Raw genomic sequence first — 17,774 nt, forward strand, 5'->3', positions numbered from 1 at the left:
CCGACGAGCTTCCACCCGTTGGTGCGACAGTTCGGGATGACGATACCACGCCGAGAAGGCCAACTGGAGAGTCGTCAGGACAACAAACATCCGTCCCCATCAGAGCAACACGATACGGTCGTGTGGTGCGGAAGCCTCAGCACTATCCACTCACTGACACTATAAACTAGAGTCATTTTTATGAAAAAAATAAACATAAAAGGGGGGATGTGTCGGAAGTGAAATGATGAGTGAAAGTGAGTGAAATGTATAATAATCGGATCGGGTGAAAAGGCCATGGAGCCGAAGAGATACAAGGTTGTTGACTGTTGGACATGAGAGATGTCGGACACTCTGGTTTAGGCGTCTGTGTAAATAAAGATGATTATAAGTTATTCTCGTTGGCTCTGGTGTATACTTAATTAGTGATATGTCTAGGAGGCCAAGCGAAGCAGATTCCATCACTTTTCTCTTTTTTTTTTTTATTTGCAAAAACAAACACAAAATACATATAAAAGAAAGAACAAAACCACATAGAAAGAACAACACATGAACACAATAAATAGTCATATTGGACCCCAAGGGACATAACGTCCTTCCAGGCAGCTCCACGGATTAAATTATTATATTTTGCCACCATTTTCTAAGTACCGTACGTTATGTTAATAAATGTTATGTAATAATATATAAATATTTCGAAAATTTATGCACTCTAAAAATTTGAATTATGAGATCTGAAATTGTTGAATTACGATATTTCTTGTATAAATAATTAATCTATGAAATGAATTTTCCTTTCAGTTTCACAATACCTTCATATATACACGTACATACTCACATGACTACGTACATGCTCATAGAGATACACATATACATATATACACACACATACATATATACACACACATACATATATACCTTTTTTATTTATTTAATTTCTTTTCTTTTTTTTTGTACCATGACATTGTAAAAATTTTTTGTTTATTTCAGTTGTAATTAAATTATTCCAATATTTCCCATTGATGTCATTATTTATATTGTATTTTATGAAAACAATCTTAAAATATATTTTCGTAATTTTGTACGCTTTTTGCATACATGAAAGCATCATATTTATTGTTAAGATTATGAGCTGTCGACTGAAATGAATTTCAAAACATTTTTGAAAAAGGTGTTTATTTGTTTTTGGGACTTCAAATTCATGTTTGATTCTTGTTGAAGTTCTGTTTGTTTTCTGCTTTAACCAGTGTTATTGTTTTTGAACACAAAATTTATAAGTCTGTAAATGTATAGCTGTCTAATGTCCAATGTATGGCAATTGATATTGTTATCGTACATGTTACGTGTTTGTATTATTAGTGTTCTTGCTTTGTTGTAAGTGTTATTTAATTTCGTAATATTGGTTAGGTAAGCCCCACCCCAGGCACATAATCCATAGGTTATAATTGAATAAATCCATGCATAAAAAATGTCCTTTAAAAAATCTCCATCTATTAAATATTTTAATTTATAAAATAAAAGTATATAAAATCGGATTTTATTAGTTAATTCATCACATTGCAAGTTCCATTTTAAATCATCCTGTATAATAACTTCTAGGTATTCATATTGGTGCACTCTTTCTGTTTCATGACAATTACAGTTCCGTTGTGTTTGTTGTTGGCAAGTGTGTATTTTAATGGAGATCTCGAAATTGGAGTTTATGTTTCTTGTTTTAATGCATTGATACTGGGTTTTGTGTATATTTAATTCACGTTTGTTTTGGGTCATCCATTGATTAATGTATCTGAGGTCTTTCTCTGTTTTTTTCTATAAAGTTCTCAAAGTTGTCATCTTCCTCGTAAAGAGCTGTATCATCAGCGAATGATACAAGTTTTCCATTTAGATTCAGCAAACAGAAGTCATTAATATAAATCAAGAATAATGTAGGGCCCAAAACTGATCCCTGAGGGACACCCTTTTGAACCTGTAGATATTCGCTCATTTTCTTATTGATGACGACTGCCTGTTGCCTTCTACAATAATAAGTTTTTAACCATTCCAGAATACTTCCTGGAACACCAGCTTTATGCAACTTTTGTGTTAATATATTTAGATCAACATTATCAAACGCTTGTTTTAAATCCATGTAGATTATCATAGAATATGTATTATTATTGTATCCTGTATTCATGTATGGACAAAGTTTGATTATTGCCATTTCTGTATTTTTATTCTGTTAAAATTCATATTGATTTGGTGCAAAAAAATTATGATTTACAAATTTTACAACTTGTTTGTTCATATGTTTCTCTATTACTTTAGAAAAAAATCAGGGGAACTGAAATTGGTCTGTAATTATTCATATTATTAGGATCTCCTTTTTTGTAAATTGGGTAAACAAGAGAATATTTTATTTTGTCATAGAAGTAACTTTTTTTGATTGACAAGTCAATTAGATGTTTTAATACTTAAATGTGATAGAAATTATTTTTAGCATTTTCGATGTTAAGCCATCATAACCAATTGCTTTAAAATCATCTAAATCATTTATTAATTTTTTTAAAGTAGGTATATTATTATCTATAATTGCTATTGAGTTTACAATATTATATCTACTTTCATGTTGACGTGTGTATCCTATAGTATTGGTATTCAAGTTTCTATCAATGAATTCCTTATTAAAGTAATTTGCTAAAGTTTTAGGATCATAATGGATTGGGAGTATTTGTTTTCTTTTTATTGAGTATAAAAGTATTTATGCAATTCCATTGTTTTCATTTGTCTCTATTAAATTCAATAAATTTGTTTTTTAGATATTCTTCTTTAGCTTTTTTTATTTGAAATTTTAGCATTTTATCATAATTCTTATATTCATTTTTATATGCAAGTATGTTGGGATATTTCCTATATTTTTTATATAACTTTTCTTTAGTATTTATCTTCAGTATGAGATGAGCAACCTACTCATTTTTTCTATTACATTTACATTGTTGTGTTTTGGTCCAGAGGTTGGAATTGAGATAATATCTGAAAACCGTTTGTATTTTTGTTTGGTTTCTTTTCCTGAGAAAACATTTCCGAAGGATACATTTGAGATGAATCTTTCAAATTTAGTACAACCTATTTTTGTTTTGGAGTATTCTTTATTATTTTTAATACTATTTTGATCTTGAAAATCAATGTAACCAAGTATTGGATAGTGATCAGTAACGTGCGTTTTAAGTACAGAGAATTGTTGTTAAGTATTTTTATTTGATCAATAAAAAACATGATCAATGCAAGTACCTCCTTCATGTAGTTCTCTGATTACTGACTCCTGTAAAGCAATGAAGCCATTTACAGCCATTATGACCAGATAATTTGATACCTCATTATTATTCTCTAATATATTCATGTTTAAAGCTCCAGTGATTAACATGTTTTTTTTGTTTTTGAGATAAAGGCCTTCAACTCCTCATTGAACTGTGAAATAGTATATGAGTGAGATCTATATAGTAATAAGATATTGCCGAATACTTGGTACTTGATAGTATCGCCGAATTCCGTGTGGTTCTACCGGTGTTCGTGATCTATTATTGCCTCGTCAACGCCCTGGGTTTGTCACGATATCTGTCATCTGACTTCTACTGCTTGATCGGCGAAGACCAAGTGTGGTTCTGTTGACGTCCGTGATCTGATTCCGCCGCCTGGTTGACGCCTTGGGTCCGTCGGCGAGTTCTATGTGTGACTCTACTGACATCTGTGGTCGAGCGTCGTTTCTTGAAGACCATATAGCAGAGTGTCACTTCCGCCCTACTCTCTTCACCATAAGTATACTTCACGATTTTCCTACTAGTGAAGGGTTTTCCCTTGATATGATGTCTTGAGTAAATGTGTGCTTCAATTTGTAATAATAGAAATAAAGTTCGAAACTGTTTTGTTCATTGGCAGATAGAGACATACGTTGCAATATCCCTCATCTTATTCAACAACCCGCATGTATATCAACACACTACAGGGTACAAAGTAGTAAAACCACTTTTTCAAGGTCGCGCGATCATGTTTCATGGTGAGAGGAAAGTTGGTGAGCTTTTTATCTTCTTATAACTAGGAAGAGACGTGTGAGCAAAATTTTTATGTGTCCTTTTCCAAAATTCCAGGTATTTGACATGTTATAGCGTGTCAATGGTATCTCTGGTTCAATGAAAGTTAAAACCTTCGGCATATGATAATGGAATTTGGAATCACAGAATCTTTGGCTGTTCGCCTGGAAGAGAAAGAAAAACTCTCTAGATTCTCAGTACTTCCCAACGTGGGCAATGGAATGTTTCAGGGAGCGGTAGAAGCTACAAGTATAACATAGGATCCAATGGGCTGGATTGCATTGGGGGAAGGGGGTGATGGGAGATAAACATTTCTGAAGGGGCAATGAAACAAAAACGGTTGGGAAACACTGCTATAGATGCAGTACAGGAGGTTTCACTTCATGTGGAAGAGGACAGCTTCAAATTCTTGCGGTAATAATAGCCTGCACTAGTTTTAGGTTTAGTACAGGCATTCATAGACCACGTTCAACTATCAATAACATCCTCCAATATTATCCGTACGAACTTTCACTTGTGCAGCAGTTGCTTCCATGTGATTCACTTGACTCCAATCCTCACTGCAGTTTCTAGCTCGCATTGAGGCCGATTCAGAATGGCTTTGGAATATCCTCTGGACAGGCGAACCATATTTTCACTTGGATGGTGCAGTCAATACTCGCAACTGCCAAATTTGGGAACCAGAAAATCTACATGCTATCTTAGAAGTTCCGTTGCATTCACCAAAAGTGATGGTATGGTGTTGATTTACACTGCATCATTTATTCTTGGTCCTTACTTCTACAAGGAGTTACGTTCTACAGATTTAGTGACATGTTTGATCACAGGGAAGTGATATGTATTGCTGTTACAGAACAAAATTGTTCCAGCTCTGCAAGCATATCACTGCCTTGTAGACACTCCTCTTTATGCAAGACGAAGCTCCTCAACACATTGCAGTGTGTTAAGAATGTTCTTAAAACCAGGGTTGTCAAATTTGCTCCCCGGGTAGATACCCATTTCCCCCCACTGGGCTGGGTTTTTTAGCCTAAAAAAATCCGGGTTTTTTTGGGGAATATTGTTTGCTTTCGAAGAAAATGTGTCACTTTCAGGTTAAAATTTTAGTTTGAGCTTAGTTTATGTATTCCAAAAATTGCTGCATAGTGCAGTGTTTAGAATATGTATATTTTGAAATATTTTTTAATGATTTTTTAGGAACAAAAATGTGATGATAAATAATTTCTTGGAATCACAAACACCCTTTTTTATAATTCTTCTACCTTTTTATGTGAGCATTTAGGTATGAGATCCACTTATTAAAATATTTTACAAGAAATCGCAAACAGAAAATTGTAACTATGGACCTTAGTTTAAAAAATATACCTGATATATGTGATAAGCATACCTACAGAAATTTATTTATAATACACAATAATTTTTCACACACACACACAAATCCTTGTATAAATAAATTGAAGCATCTGTGAAGAAGTAAACCAATGTATGTAAACTGAATTTTCATTCAAAAAATATTTACATGTTTTTGCAATACTTTTTTATAAGTTTTATACAGGTACATCAGACTTTCATAACTGAAATATCAAGAGACAAAAACAACATTATCTCATAATGAAAAGAAAATAACTGTGGGATTCTTGAATTGAACATTGGCAATGAACATCTTCAATTGAAACAGAATAAAAAATATAGTTTTTCTTATGTGAAAATAACACCTAAGCAGGAAATAAGCCTTAGCTTGAATTTTCAAGATGCTGATAATACAAACCCGACCCAGAAAATTTACCTGTTAAAATCGTCAGTCAGATGAAGGCATTCTGTAGGTCTGTTGCTATACATGACAGGTTTCTTGTATAAAGTGATATTAATATATAATAATGTTATTGACATTTATGTGTTTAATGATAATTCAAGTTATTCTGTAGTTTTAAGTTCCCAAAAATGGTTAATTTGGACAAGTGGAAAACACCTCCACACCTCCAGAGTAATGAATCCTCACAATGACTCATCTCCTCCTCTTAGCCAGATCATTTTTTAATACAAATACAACGCCACAACAGGCAAATTGCCCAACGAGGTGGCTGACTTGAGAGCATCATGGATCCCCGAGCCATTTTTTGGAGGCCCTACTTACTACTGCTACACCACACATGCACCCCCCCCCCCGGAACCCCCAACGAATCGGTACATGCGGGAATGTGCGTGCACGTGTAGTGAAACCTGACGTGAAGTTTTTTGTTTCTCTGTAATGCTTGTTATGTGTAGTGCTGCCATCTGCCACCAGTTTTTCTAACTATGAGTGAAGTGTTATGATTGAATGATTTATCGTTGTAGGACTGTTGCTCTCTGTGGCGAGACTTTTTAATGGGGAGATCGGCTCGCATTTGCGCCTTGAAGTTGGGAACCACAGAAAACCAATTTCAGCCGACCACCACTGTGGGGTTCGAACCCGGATCCTCGCATCGCGAGTCCGTCACTATAACCACTCGACCACCACAGCAGCTCCTTTCACAGTGGCTTATCACTGCTCCTTGAAAAATATTTCAGAATTTAATTTAATGAAGTAGGGATATTCTTTAACAGTGAGGAATTTAAGAAAAAGAGAAGCATGAGATTTTTTAGCTCCTGAAAGTTTGGGTTCGATTATAAAAAAAAAACCAGTGGTTCGGGTTACATAGCTGAAAGGTTTTATTTTTCACTTATCAGGACACTTTTGGTTACATTTTCTGCGGGGTCTGGAAAATTTGGAGAAAAAAAAATTCAGGCACCATTCTGATTTCTCAGAATTTTCATTATCTCCAAATTCATTTATTTTACCACAAACAATTTTCTTGCTGCAGTTCTGCATACGACTCAAGGTTCAGATATAATTGCACAGAAGTGTGTGAACAATTATTCCCTTACTTATAATCATGGTCAATTTTATTGATCAAATACATAGTTTAACATTCACCAAAAATGTATATTTAGACATAATATAAGATGTACACACAAAGGATATGCATTAGGGTGGGTCAAAAAAAATATTTTATTTGCAAATCGCTATAGTGCGGAAAAGTAGCCTCCTTTAATAAAAAGAAAAATGACGTAAAAAAATTTTAAATCGATTGACATCTTCCGGTCATGCATCGTACTTGAAGTTTATGAAAATTGACAAAATTGAACATTTTTCTTAAATTCTTTTAATATTACTTAAAATTTGATGATTGATCTGCAAAAGTTTCTTATGCTTATTTTATGGTTCAATAAAGTAAAATGAAAACATCATTGATATTGCAATGTTTATCGGTCGCACAATGTGTTCGAAAAACTGGAATTGACCAAATTTTTGCAAGTTTTGTTGTACAGCTCTTCGCATGCTTTATCAGAACAAAATGACCCAGAATTAACCATGAAGAGGTGGCGGCACATTGAGTTCCACCTACAATCTATCCAATCAACCATCCAAAGTAGGAGAGTGTATGTACTTTACATTATAGTTATCAAAATTGACTAGGATTTACTGGTTTACAGTTTCTTCTATTGTTTCTTTTCCAAGTGTTCATGTTTAAAGTCAAACTTTTGCACAATGAAACTTGCAAAAATTTGGTCAATTCCAGTTTTCGGAACAGATTGCGCGACCGATAAACATTGAAATATCAATGATGTTTTAATTTATTTTACTTTATTGAACCATAAAATAAGCATAACAAACTTCTGCATGTCAATCGTCAAATTTTAAGTAATATTAAAAAATTAAGAAAAACGTTCAATTTTGTCAATTTTCATAATCTTCAAGTAGTATGCGCGACCGGAAGATATCAACTGATCTTAAAATTTTTTGTTGTTTTTCTTCTTATTAAAAGAAGCAACTTTTCCGCACTATAGCAATTTGAAAATGAAACTTCATTTTTTTTTTCAACCCACCCTGTTGTACATACATGTTTAAGTTACATATTTTGAAGTTGTGGAAAAAGAAAATTAAATTTTCCTTCCATTTTGCCCAAAAATCTCGCCTGGGCTGTAACTGAACAATTATTCTCTTATTTTATTATTCCCAATTTTATTAATCAAATACATAGTTTAACATGCACTAAGAATATATATTTAGGCATAATGTGTAAGATGTATACATGTTTAAATTAGATATTTTGTGGTTGTGGAAAAAGAAAATTCAATTTTCCCCATTTTGCCCAAAAAACCAGGGTATTCTACCCAAAAAACACAGGTTTTTTAGAAAAACCCACCCGGTTGGGTTTTTTTTTTTAAACGCGGGTTTTTCACAACCCTGCTTAAAACACATTTGACAGAAGGTGTCATCAGCCTGCACTTTTCTAATCTACAGCCTCCCTGATCGCAGGACCTTAATCCATGCAATTTTTGGCTTTGGGGACATTTGAAATGTCAGGTAAGTTGTGACAATACAAGAACTTTACCTGACCTTAAGGGCAACATTTCATGCCACGTGCTGAACATTTCTCCGCACACACTTCGGCCAGTTGTGGAATATGCCATCTTGCAGTTTCACATGGTATCTGAAAATGATGGCCATCATCTGGAATATGTTTTGTTGCAGTAACAATTGTTAAAATTGTTAGTGTTTGCCTAAATGTGTCATTTCTTGATAAAACGCCCTCTGGTAGCAACATATGCAACTAATCCCCCCGAAACAAATTCCCATCACTTCATGAAGTTCTCCACAAAATTTTACAATTTTTTGATGACTGGTTTTGCCTGTTGACTACTTAAAAATAGGGTCTTTTAATTATGGATGCCCTGTACATACACAAACACCAAACATGAAATAAATTTTTATATACAATGATAGATGTGGTTTCTAAATAAAATACTAGCATTAAATTCATATTAAATTCATAGATGTATTTGTATTAAATATACAAATTTAAGGCCAAAACAGGCAAAATGTTCAAAGAGGTGGCTGAAAAAAAGATGCCCATAGCAAATATGGAAGACTATGGAATATATACATGATTAAATATATTGCAGTGCCTATAAAAAATATCTATGCTTGTCTTATCTGAGTATGGATAGCTTCTCGATTTACCTCAACATGTTCATCATATTTCTTTTTAAACATGTCAATTGTGTTAGAATTTACTTAAGCTGGGGGGGGGGGGGCAGTTAGCTATTCTATTTATTAAAGAGGCTATTATAGAAAAATTTCCTGTGACACCACAACCCAAAATTGTTCCTTATCAATAGATACTACTAAACCACACATGCATGTTATTCATATTCCTCTGCAGAATTACTAACAAATTTTACCAATAGATACTGGTGTGCCCTTGGCAAAGCAATTGATTGACCGCGTATTAATAATTCATGATCCTATTCAACCTGTCAAAAATTCTGAACACTTCGATCATATCCCCTCTCAACACCCGCTTTCATATAATGTCAACATATTCAAGAAATCGAGTCCTTCATAACCCAAGCCTTGTATGCCATGCAGAGCATCATGCGTGGTTCTTCTGTAAACCCTTAGACTGCTGTGAGTACCTGTACATAGATGTTTGTAAAATAAACCCAGAATTGTTTTTGAAATTGCTTCGTGCTTTGTCATCTTGAGTGATTGTGAGAGACATTAACTGAAACAATATACACATACTGGGAATTCAATGATGCATATAGCTCTTCAATGTCATAAATGAAACAAATAGCTTAAACAATTAGATATAATATTATCTACTTTACTTTGAAACTGTACAGTTCACCAATGAAAAACAATACATTGTCAAATAGCTTTCTGCTTCCATAACTTGCACCAGATGTAAACCTTTTGTTGAATTTCTCAATCAGTTTAAACAAAATGAACGTGCCTGAAAATAAAAACATTAATAAAATAAAACAAATATAAATACTCATTAATACAACATTCCAAGGAAATATAATAATGGTGTAAAAAGAACTTTAAATGATTTCACAGTAATAGGTGAACCTTTCACGTCAATTCCATACCGCTATATTTTAACATATACGATTGTAATAACCTCAATTTTTTTTGGGTTTAAAATTTGGAAAAAAAAAAGTTTAATCAAAAATTTATTTGAAAGTTATTTTCAGTATGAGACCTTCTACAGCCCCTTTGAACATTTAAATTGATTACTGGTGTTTAATATTATGCAAATCTTTACATAGCCTTGAACAAAGAGAAAGATTAATTTTTTTTTTTTTTGTAAAGGTAAACCCATCTAATATGATTTCATTATCCTTCTTTCTGCATCCACTCCAGGTCTGAGATGCCAATCAGGATTCTTTCATGAATAGTAGTAATCTATACGAATAAAATTTATGTATATTTAATTAGTGAGTGTTAAGCAAAAAATATTGTTGAAAATAAAAGATAGAATTATATTATATGTACACAAAAAGGATTATTTTAAGAAAAAGGAAAAAAAACTGAATTTTATGACAGTGAAATAGAACCTATGCAATGGGTTTTCATCAGGGGGAAACCCCATGCATGATTCCAAAAGTGTAGGCATTTCTGAATGGTGGCTATGCCTAATTGCATTAAAAATGCCAACCCTTGTTCCCCGACGTCTGCCTTCTTAAAAACATATTGGACGAAAAAAAGACAATAAAAATATGTTAAAAATACAATATTTGAAAAAATATATACAGAGCTTCAGATTGTAAGCTCAAAGAAGAATGAGAAAAATATATACAAAGTTACAGGAATATAATAATTAGTGAATATTTTACAAGGATTATGAAAAAAGTCAAAAATAAATTAAAAAGACCAAAACTGTAGTCAAAAAATCACCGGACATACCTCAAGAGTGGGGAGAATGTTGTTGTTTTGACGATTTTTCTGGAAATGTCATTGAAGAAGGTGGTTGGAAAACTGTTGTCAGATGCAGTTTTGAAAAGATTGAGGAGTGCTGTATCGAATTTCTGTTCATTATTACAAATGTGTCCGAATCTATGAATTTGCAAAATGAGTGTTTTTTTGAATATTTTGATGTTGATGTTTGAATGCCAGTGGCTTAAACTGTTAACAGAAAAATGTCTTTTGTCAAAAACACTTGTTTCCTATTTATTGTTTTTGTACATTTTTATATCCAGGAACATTATTATGTCTTATTTTGTGGTTTCCTTCAGAGAAAGCTCTTCAGGATAGATGTTGAGGAAAATGCTGTTAAAATTGCATTTGTTGAAAATGATTAGATCAAGGTAACTCCTCCCCAGTGTGGTCCAACCCCTCGGGGTAAAACGCTTACATCTCTCTTGGGACAGAGCGTGGACCATGTCTGGACTTACAGATCAAGGTAACGAAAGCCAACAAAGTTGTATTGCAGTTTGGATTTTTGTTCATAGAAGTGTAGAAAAGGGTTGGCAAGGGTGCTCGAGTATCAGGTTCCATTGATATTCCTTTAATCTGCTTGTGTGGAGATGCATTCCATTGTAAAGAAAGTTTTCAAGAATGCAGAAGTTAACAAGGTTTTTCCAGTGTGTGAAATTAAATTTAAGGGTACCTTTGTATTTTTGAAAGAAATGAAAATATATGTCAATTAGTTTATTGTGTGCTGGTGAAGGTTTTCGAAATCATATGTGCAAATGTGAGAAATTTTATTGTTGATAAAGTCAAGAACCTTATGGTGGTTGTTAATGATAATGCTGTTTTCTTCTATGAGTGAGAGTACAGCACTTAAAAAACATTTTTCCTGCAGCATTGTTGTAGCTCCCTTTCCCACATGCTACAAATCTGAATTTGATTGGTTGCTTATGGAATTTAACTGTGGTAAAAAGATATGAAAATGTGAGAGAGTCATGTTTAGTTCCAAGTTTTTTGTCAAATGCAAGAATTCTTTTTTTGATTATGTTAAAGCTATTGTTTATGAGAGAATAGGTGTTGGTATCTGCATATTCCTTGAGAAGTAGTTTTTTAAAGAAAAATTTACACATGATGCAGAAGTTATTATTAGCTTTGTCAGATGTGGTGCAAAAAAAATGACTGTTTGGGGTTTCTTATGCTTGAACGCAGAGATGCATTCATGAAAAACTTTTGTTTGTTTGTGTTGTGAAAATTTACATATATTCAAGGATAGATACGATGATGCAAAGGATTTTCAATAGGAAGAATCAACCTCGTTTGGGTGAAGGTGTGTATACCGGCATAGGACAACATGTCAACCAACCGATCTGAGGGACAATAAGCGGCAGAACTGGGTGGCCAGATGTTTTCCATGTGGATTTTGTCATGGGTCATGTCTCACGTGATCGTTCAAGAAAGAAGAATTTAACCTGTCACCAGTATAGTATGACAAGACATATTCAGAAACATTGTGATCACATTGCAACAAAGAAAGTGAATTTGGCAGAAAGAGGTTTTGCTGATTATTGTTGCTGAAACGAACTGCATCAAAATTCCAGGATTAATGACGGACATCTCATCTCATGTTTGATTCACACTATAAGTAGTGTGACGTTGTTGAAGAAATCAGTTAAGGAGGAGCTGAAGATAAAGTATGTGACCAACTCGGAAGAATTATTCAGTTATAGATTTGGTGAAGCCATCAACAGTTGAATTTAGGAAGCTTAACGTGGATTTGGAAATGGATGGTGCGAAGTCAGCTTTGGATGATTGATAATGCACAGTCGTATGACTTCATAGTTGGAAGGAACTATCTGATGTCGCCAGAGATAGAGTTTGCTGGGAGTGGAGGATAACTGCGAATGTTGCACACAAGTGAGTTGCCATGTGTTCGAGCATATGTCTGAGCTGAGGCAGAAAAAATAGAGCTGATGACCATGAATCCAGAAGTGGTGCACGGTGCAATGGCGGAGGTCATTGATGCCAGAACAGCTGACGTGGAGGATGGACAAGTATTAATGAAAGAAATCCAAAGAAATACAGATGTCTTACTGGAAGTCATGGAGGGGAAAAGGAAGGTTTCAATGTAGAATGTGGTGTGCAGTTTCATGAAGGACAGTGAATTGGTTGTGCATCAAGCATTGTTGATGAACTGAGATTGAGAAAATTAGAAGAATCGGACGTAATTATTGGAAACTCTGAAATCAGAAACTCCCTTTTACATTTGCGTGTGGTGAGCTACATGTGAATTTAGCTGTTTCTGTGAATCAAGTAGTAAGACCTTCAACTAATTGTTGCATAAGTGAGGTCGTCATAGGATCAAGGGACATCAAAATATCCTGTGAGGATGATAGTTTCAAGTTTGATGATGAGTCACAGTCTCAGGATAAGAAGTTCACCAATGTGGGTTCTACCATGTATGAGAGACTAAAATGTAAAAAATGAGAAATTTGTCCAGATGAGATGAAGTTTGACAATTAAACTGAGAAAGAAAAGAGCGTGAAGTTTGGACATTGATGAATGAGTATAGAGATGTTTTTGCATTGTCCATTCTGGAGCTTTGATGCACTTGGTTGACTAAGATCGACATTAAAAAAGAAGAAAGCAAACCTATTTGTGTACCGCCATATAGAACAAGTTTGTCTGAGACAACGGCAAACAGTGACATTGTGAAAGAATGGAAAGATAATGGGATAGTCACAGTAACTAGGTCACCATATGCTAGTCTAGTATTGCAGTGAAACCTGTCTAAGATGGACACTGTATGAGATGGAAACCTGTCTTAAACTGAACAAATATATATATAGTCTTGTGAATAATTAATGCTTTTTTCAATCATAGAAAACCTCTTTAAGACAGAAACTGTCTAATGCGGAGAAAGAAGGCATATTTAATCTATTTGTGGATACAAAGCCTGCTAAAACTGAAAGAATTTTTGGCCAAGTGCAAGCTTTTGACCTTTGGATGGGACTTGTGTGTTGGCTACTGCAGAGATTTTCATTCAGTGTAAAGATGGCCTCCAACAAGAAACATGTATTGAATTCGAACACAAAAATGGAAGCTTAAAAAAGCGAAATTTTAAGTTTCACAGATATGTGTAGAATCTTTCTTTCACAAACGTTATTCGTTGGTGATTTCATCGTCACTTTAAAAAGGTATACAATTTCTGAATTTTTATTTTAAATAAAGTGAAACATCACCACAACGATAGTCGATGTAATGCTATCCTTTACTATGATAATCCCTCTGCAAGGATATTTTTTGGGGATTTTTGAAACCGATATAAATAAAAAACAATTTATATTTTGCTGAAAATCGTTTAGAATTTAATTTCGCCTTCAGAAGAAGGAAAACAAGTGACGAAGTTATCTGATAATATCAATATTTTACATTAAAAATCATCGAAAGCAATCAGTAAGTTATCGGTATTGCCACTTTCTGTGTAAGACAAAAAATTGCACTGCAATAAACATCTTTACAGGGGCAATGCATCTTGGTGAATTTTATAATTAGTTAATCCATTTTATTGCATTTAATATTGAAGTTTAACTATTCACATTTAATATAAAATTTCAAATGTATAGTAATTTGAAAACAAGCATGAAGAAATCTATATATATAAAATTGATTTTCTGTGTGTGTGTGTGTGTGGTGTGTGTGTGTGTGTTCTCTATACAAATCTACAATTTTAGATCGATCGTCACCAACTTTTGCATATATACCAAATGGGACCCGACTTGAACGATAGGCTACTTTAAAATTTCGTCAGCCCAGGGCAAATGCCCCAAACGGGCAAAAAACTGTCCGGCAACAATGGTTTTTGAGCCTCAACAATCACTTTCCGAACGTTTACTTTGGTTACCGTGGTTCCCTAGCAATGCGTTTCAAACGTGTATATGCCTTTACAATGGTTTGTCACTTCTTTAATCCTGTTAGTGTATGTATAATAGTTTATTCCTTTATAATGGTTTGCCACATTTTCAATATACTCTCAGTAATGAGGCTTTTTGAATAGACGTCATAATCATCATCAGCATCGCTTTGAGAGTCAGGAAAAGGGTGATCCTCATAGAAATCAGTGCTAAAATTGTCGATTTTACTGTAGAAATGCGGAAATTAGTGGGATTTTCCGCCCCATCAATAATTTAAAAAATTGTATTGAATTCCCGATTTTTGAAATATTCAGTTCGCTTAGAGATATACGAAGCCCAGGAGATTAAATATGAGGTAATTAGCCAAACCTATACTTTTGAGTTGGATATTCGAGCAATATCATTGATTTCATTTATATCTTCTCAAGTACGAAAATTAATGTCTCCATATTGTCTCTTTTGATATTTATTTGCATAAATTCATGTGGGTTAGGATATTTTAAAATTAGTTATGAGCCCGTGAAAAGTGCATCGAAAAAATTCCACAGGATTTTTGGAAACTGGAACAGACAGATGGATAACTTGAAGTTCAGGGGGGGGGGGGGGGGGGAAATCGAAATACCTAGCGCCCCTTAAAAAAAGAAAAATATATATTCATTTCTACGTTTCTGTGTAAATCTAGATTTGTTTATTTCATGAATCGCGCAGGTCGCCATATTGATTAACTTGGACATGGTTTGTATGTCCCTCAAGAAAAAGAGACGGAGATATCACGTGATCCAAAAAAGCCTCATTGAAGAAAACCCGGGCAGCGCCGGGTATTATAGCTAGTTAAAAATAATAATATACCTGTCTCTGTTTTACACTTGTCAGTTTATAGAAGTTATGGCGATGTTCTCAAAACTTAAGTTTCACAAAAAATAGAAATATAGCATATATTTTTATATGCACCTCTATAAAACAAATTAATTTCAGTCTCTTGACCTTCCGTTTTATGCAGGTTTCACTGCATAAGACTATACGTTATATAAGTTGATTCTGCCATTAATGCTAAGGAGGGGGGGTGGCAATGCTCCCGCATCTCCTCTCATGAGCATACTGATATTTGGACACCTCATCTTTCAACTTTCACTTGCAGAAAAGTATAATGGGAGCTTTGCATTGCAAAAATTTCTCGACCTTTCGTTTTACACAGGTTGCACTGTATTGGTGAAGAAGACAAGTGAGAACAGATTAGTTGTGGACTATCGTTGATTGGACAATCAGATAGTGAAAGAAAAATTTTCATTGCCATGTATTAATGATTTACTGAAAAATTCAACTAGGTGTAAAGTGTTTACAACACTGGATCTACTCATGGATACTTGCAGACCGGTTATGAAAAATCATGATTTTAAAAAAAAAGTTAATTTTGATCAAAAATATCAGATTTAAATGACTGCTTTGTTAATCATTAACAATGCATATTTTCATATTACCTAACTGCTTTTTTCTCCTAATCATTTAAATTTAAACATTAATGAACAAACTACAAGCAAAAAATAGAAACACCAAAAATCTGTGATTATGAAACATGAAAGGTCATTTACCCCAAATTAACTTCATGGATTAATTAATTGGTAGTCCCCAACCCCACACAGTTGCCACCACTAAATGAGTGGTGGCACAACTAAGCATAACAAATATGATGCAGCGAACTCAATGTACAACGAAAGAGCCATTCAGCATCAACTAAATAAAACATTCTATTAATATTGTTCCTCACCTAATAAATGGATGTCTTTTTGACTTGCATGATGTTGCTTAATAGTTTACACATTTTTATTCTTTCACAGATTTAATGTTATTTTTTTAAATGAGAAAACTCAAAATTTTAATACGAAAAATTAGGTCAAAAGCCAAATATTATTTATGTAGGACAACATCTATTATTTTGAATCAGCAATTACGGCATAGAATTCAAGGCTTTATACAAAAAATAATTCCTCTGTTTATTAATAAGGGAAACCCTAGTGCCACGTTGTAATGTATTGAAAATATTTAGTCCAGTTAATTTAAGTGCTAAGTTCAACTCCCTATATTTCTCAGTAATTTTTTGCATAGAATCTAGAAATAGAGCAGTTTTCTTCCTGCACTGTATCTAGGGAGTAAGTTCAAGTCTCTATATTTATCCCAATGACCTTCTATACTTCTTTTAATCACAAACTTTACCACATATCAATCATACATACTATACCAGGGTACTTCTACTTCAATATCATTGAAGTTATGTAAAGAAAAAACTAAATTTGAATTGTTATTCAAATCAATGATTTTAAAAAAAAAAAAAAAAAAAAAAAAATCAAGGTGATTTAAATCGGCATACCATGCTTGCAAATACCGCTAAATGAGAAAGCGAAGTTGAAAAAGGCATTCATCACTCCAGATGATATAGGACAGTTTGAAAGTATGCTATTCAGGTTAGCAAAAGCACAGATGAAATTTCAAGGCCTTATGCTATCTTGATATTTTAATACCAGCGAAAGAGAGGCAAATTTGAAATATTCAACAGACTAAGGGAAGAAAAGTTTATGCTGAAGTTAACGAAATTTTAATTCGAGAAAAGAGAGCTGGAGTTCTAGGGATTCGTTGTCAATGCAGAAGGCATTCAGCCAAGTTCAAAGAAATTGAAGGCTGCCAAGAACTTTCCCATACCCGATGTCCATGCCACTAGATGGTGACAGCATACCGTTGGCAAGTGGCTGACACATTGGATGGCAGCGCACAACTGAGTATCCTCTCAGAGACCAAACTGACAACAATGCAGTGCAGCTCATGTCGTTCCTGCTCAAATTTTAATATATTTATAGATTGTAAATTGTATCTTGAATTGTCCCTTTATTTATCTATGGTTCGCTCAGCGGAATATGCAATTTTAGTTACCTTGGACCCATCCCGAAAATCATGCAAGATCGTGAACATTTATGATGCCAAAATCCAGGAAGAAAAATAAAACCAGCGACAACTGTCTTCAGATGGAATCATTGGTAAAGAAATGAAGGTCAT

General features: G+C 33.8%; 1 protein-coding gene across 6 annotated transcripts in view; it reads right to left on the minus strand.

Moving 5' to 3' along the window:
• LOC149086525 (nucleolar MIF4G domain-containing protein 1) overlaps window positions 1-17,774 on the minus strand; it is a 321,899-nt gene that overhangs the window by 183,524 nt on the left and 120,601 nt on the right. For all 6 annotated transcript variants that reach the window (XM_089255992.1, XM_089255991.1, XM_089255996.1 and 3 more), the window contains one exon: window positions 9,735-9,859. In XM_089255992.1, coding sequence (XP_089112118.1) covers window positions 9,735-9,859 — 125 coding nt within the window. The remainder of the gene's footprint in view (window positions 1-9,734; window positions 9,860-17,774) is intronic.

This window comes from Pholcus phalangioides, unplaced genomic scaffold (assembly GCF_987345545.1).
Source record: "Pholcus phalangioides strain wild (caught in Gottingen) unplaced genomic scaffold, Ppha-v1.0 ptg000004l_1, whole genome shotgun sequence".
Taxonomy (NCBI): Eukaryota; Metazoa; Arthropoda; class Arachnida; order Araneae; family Pholcidae; genus Pholcus; species Pholcus phalangioides.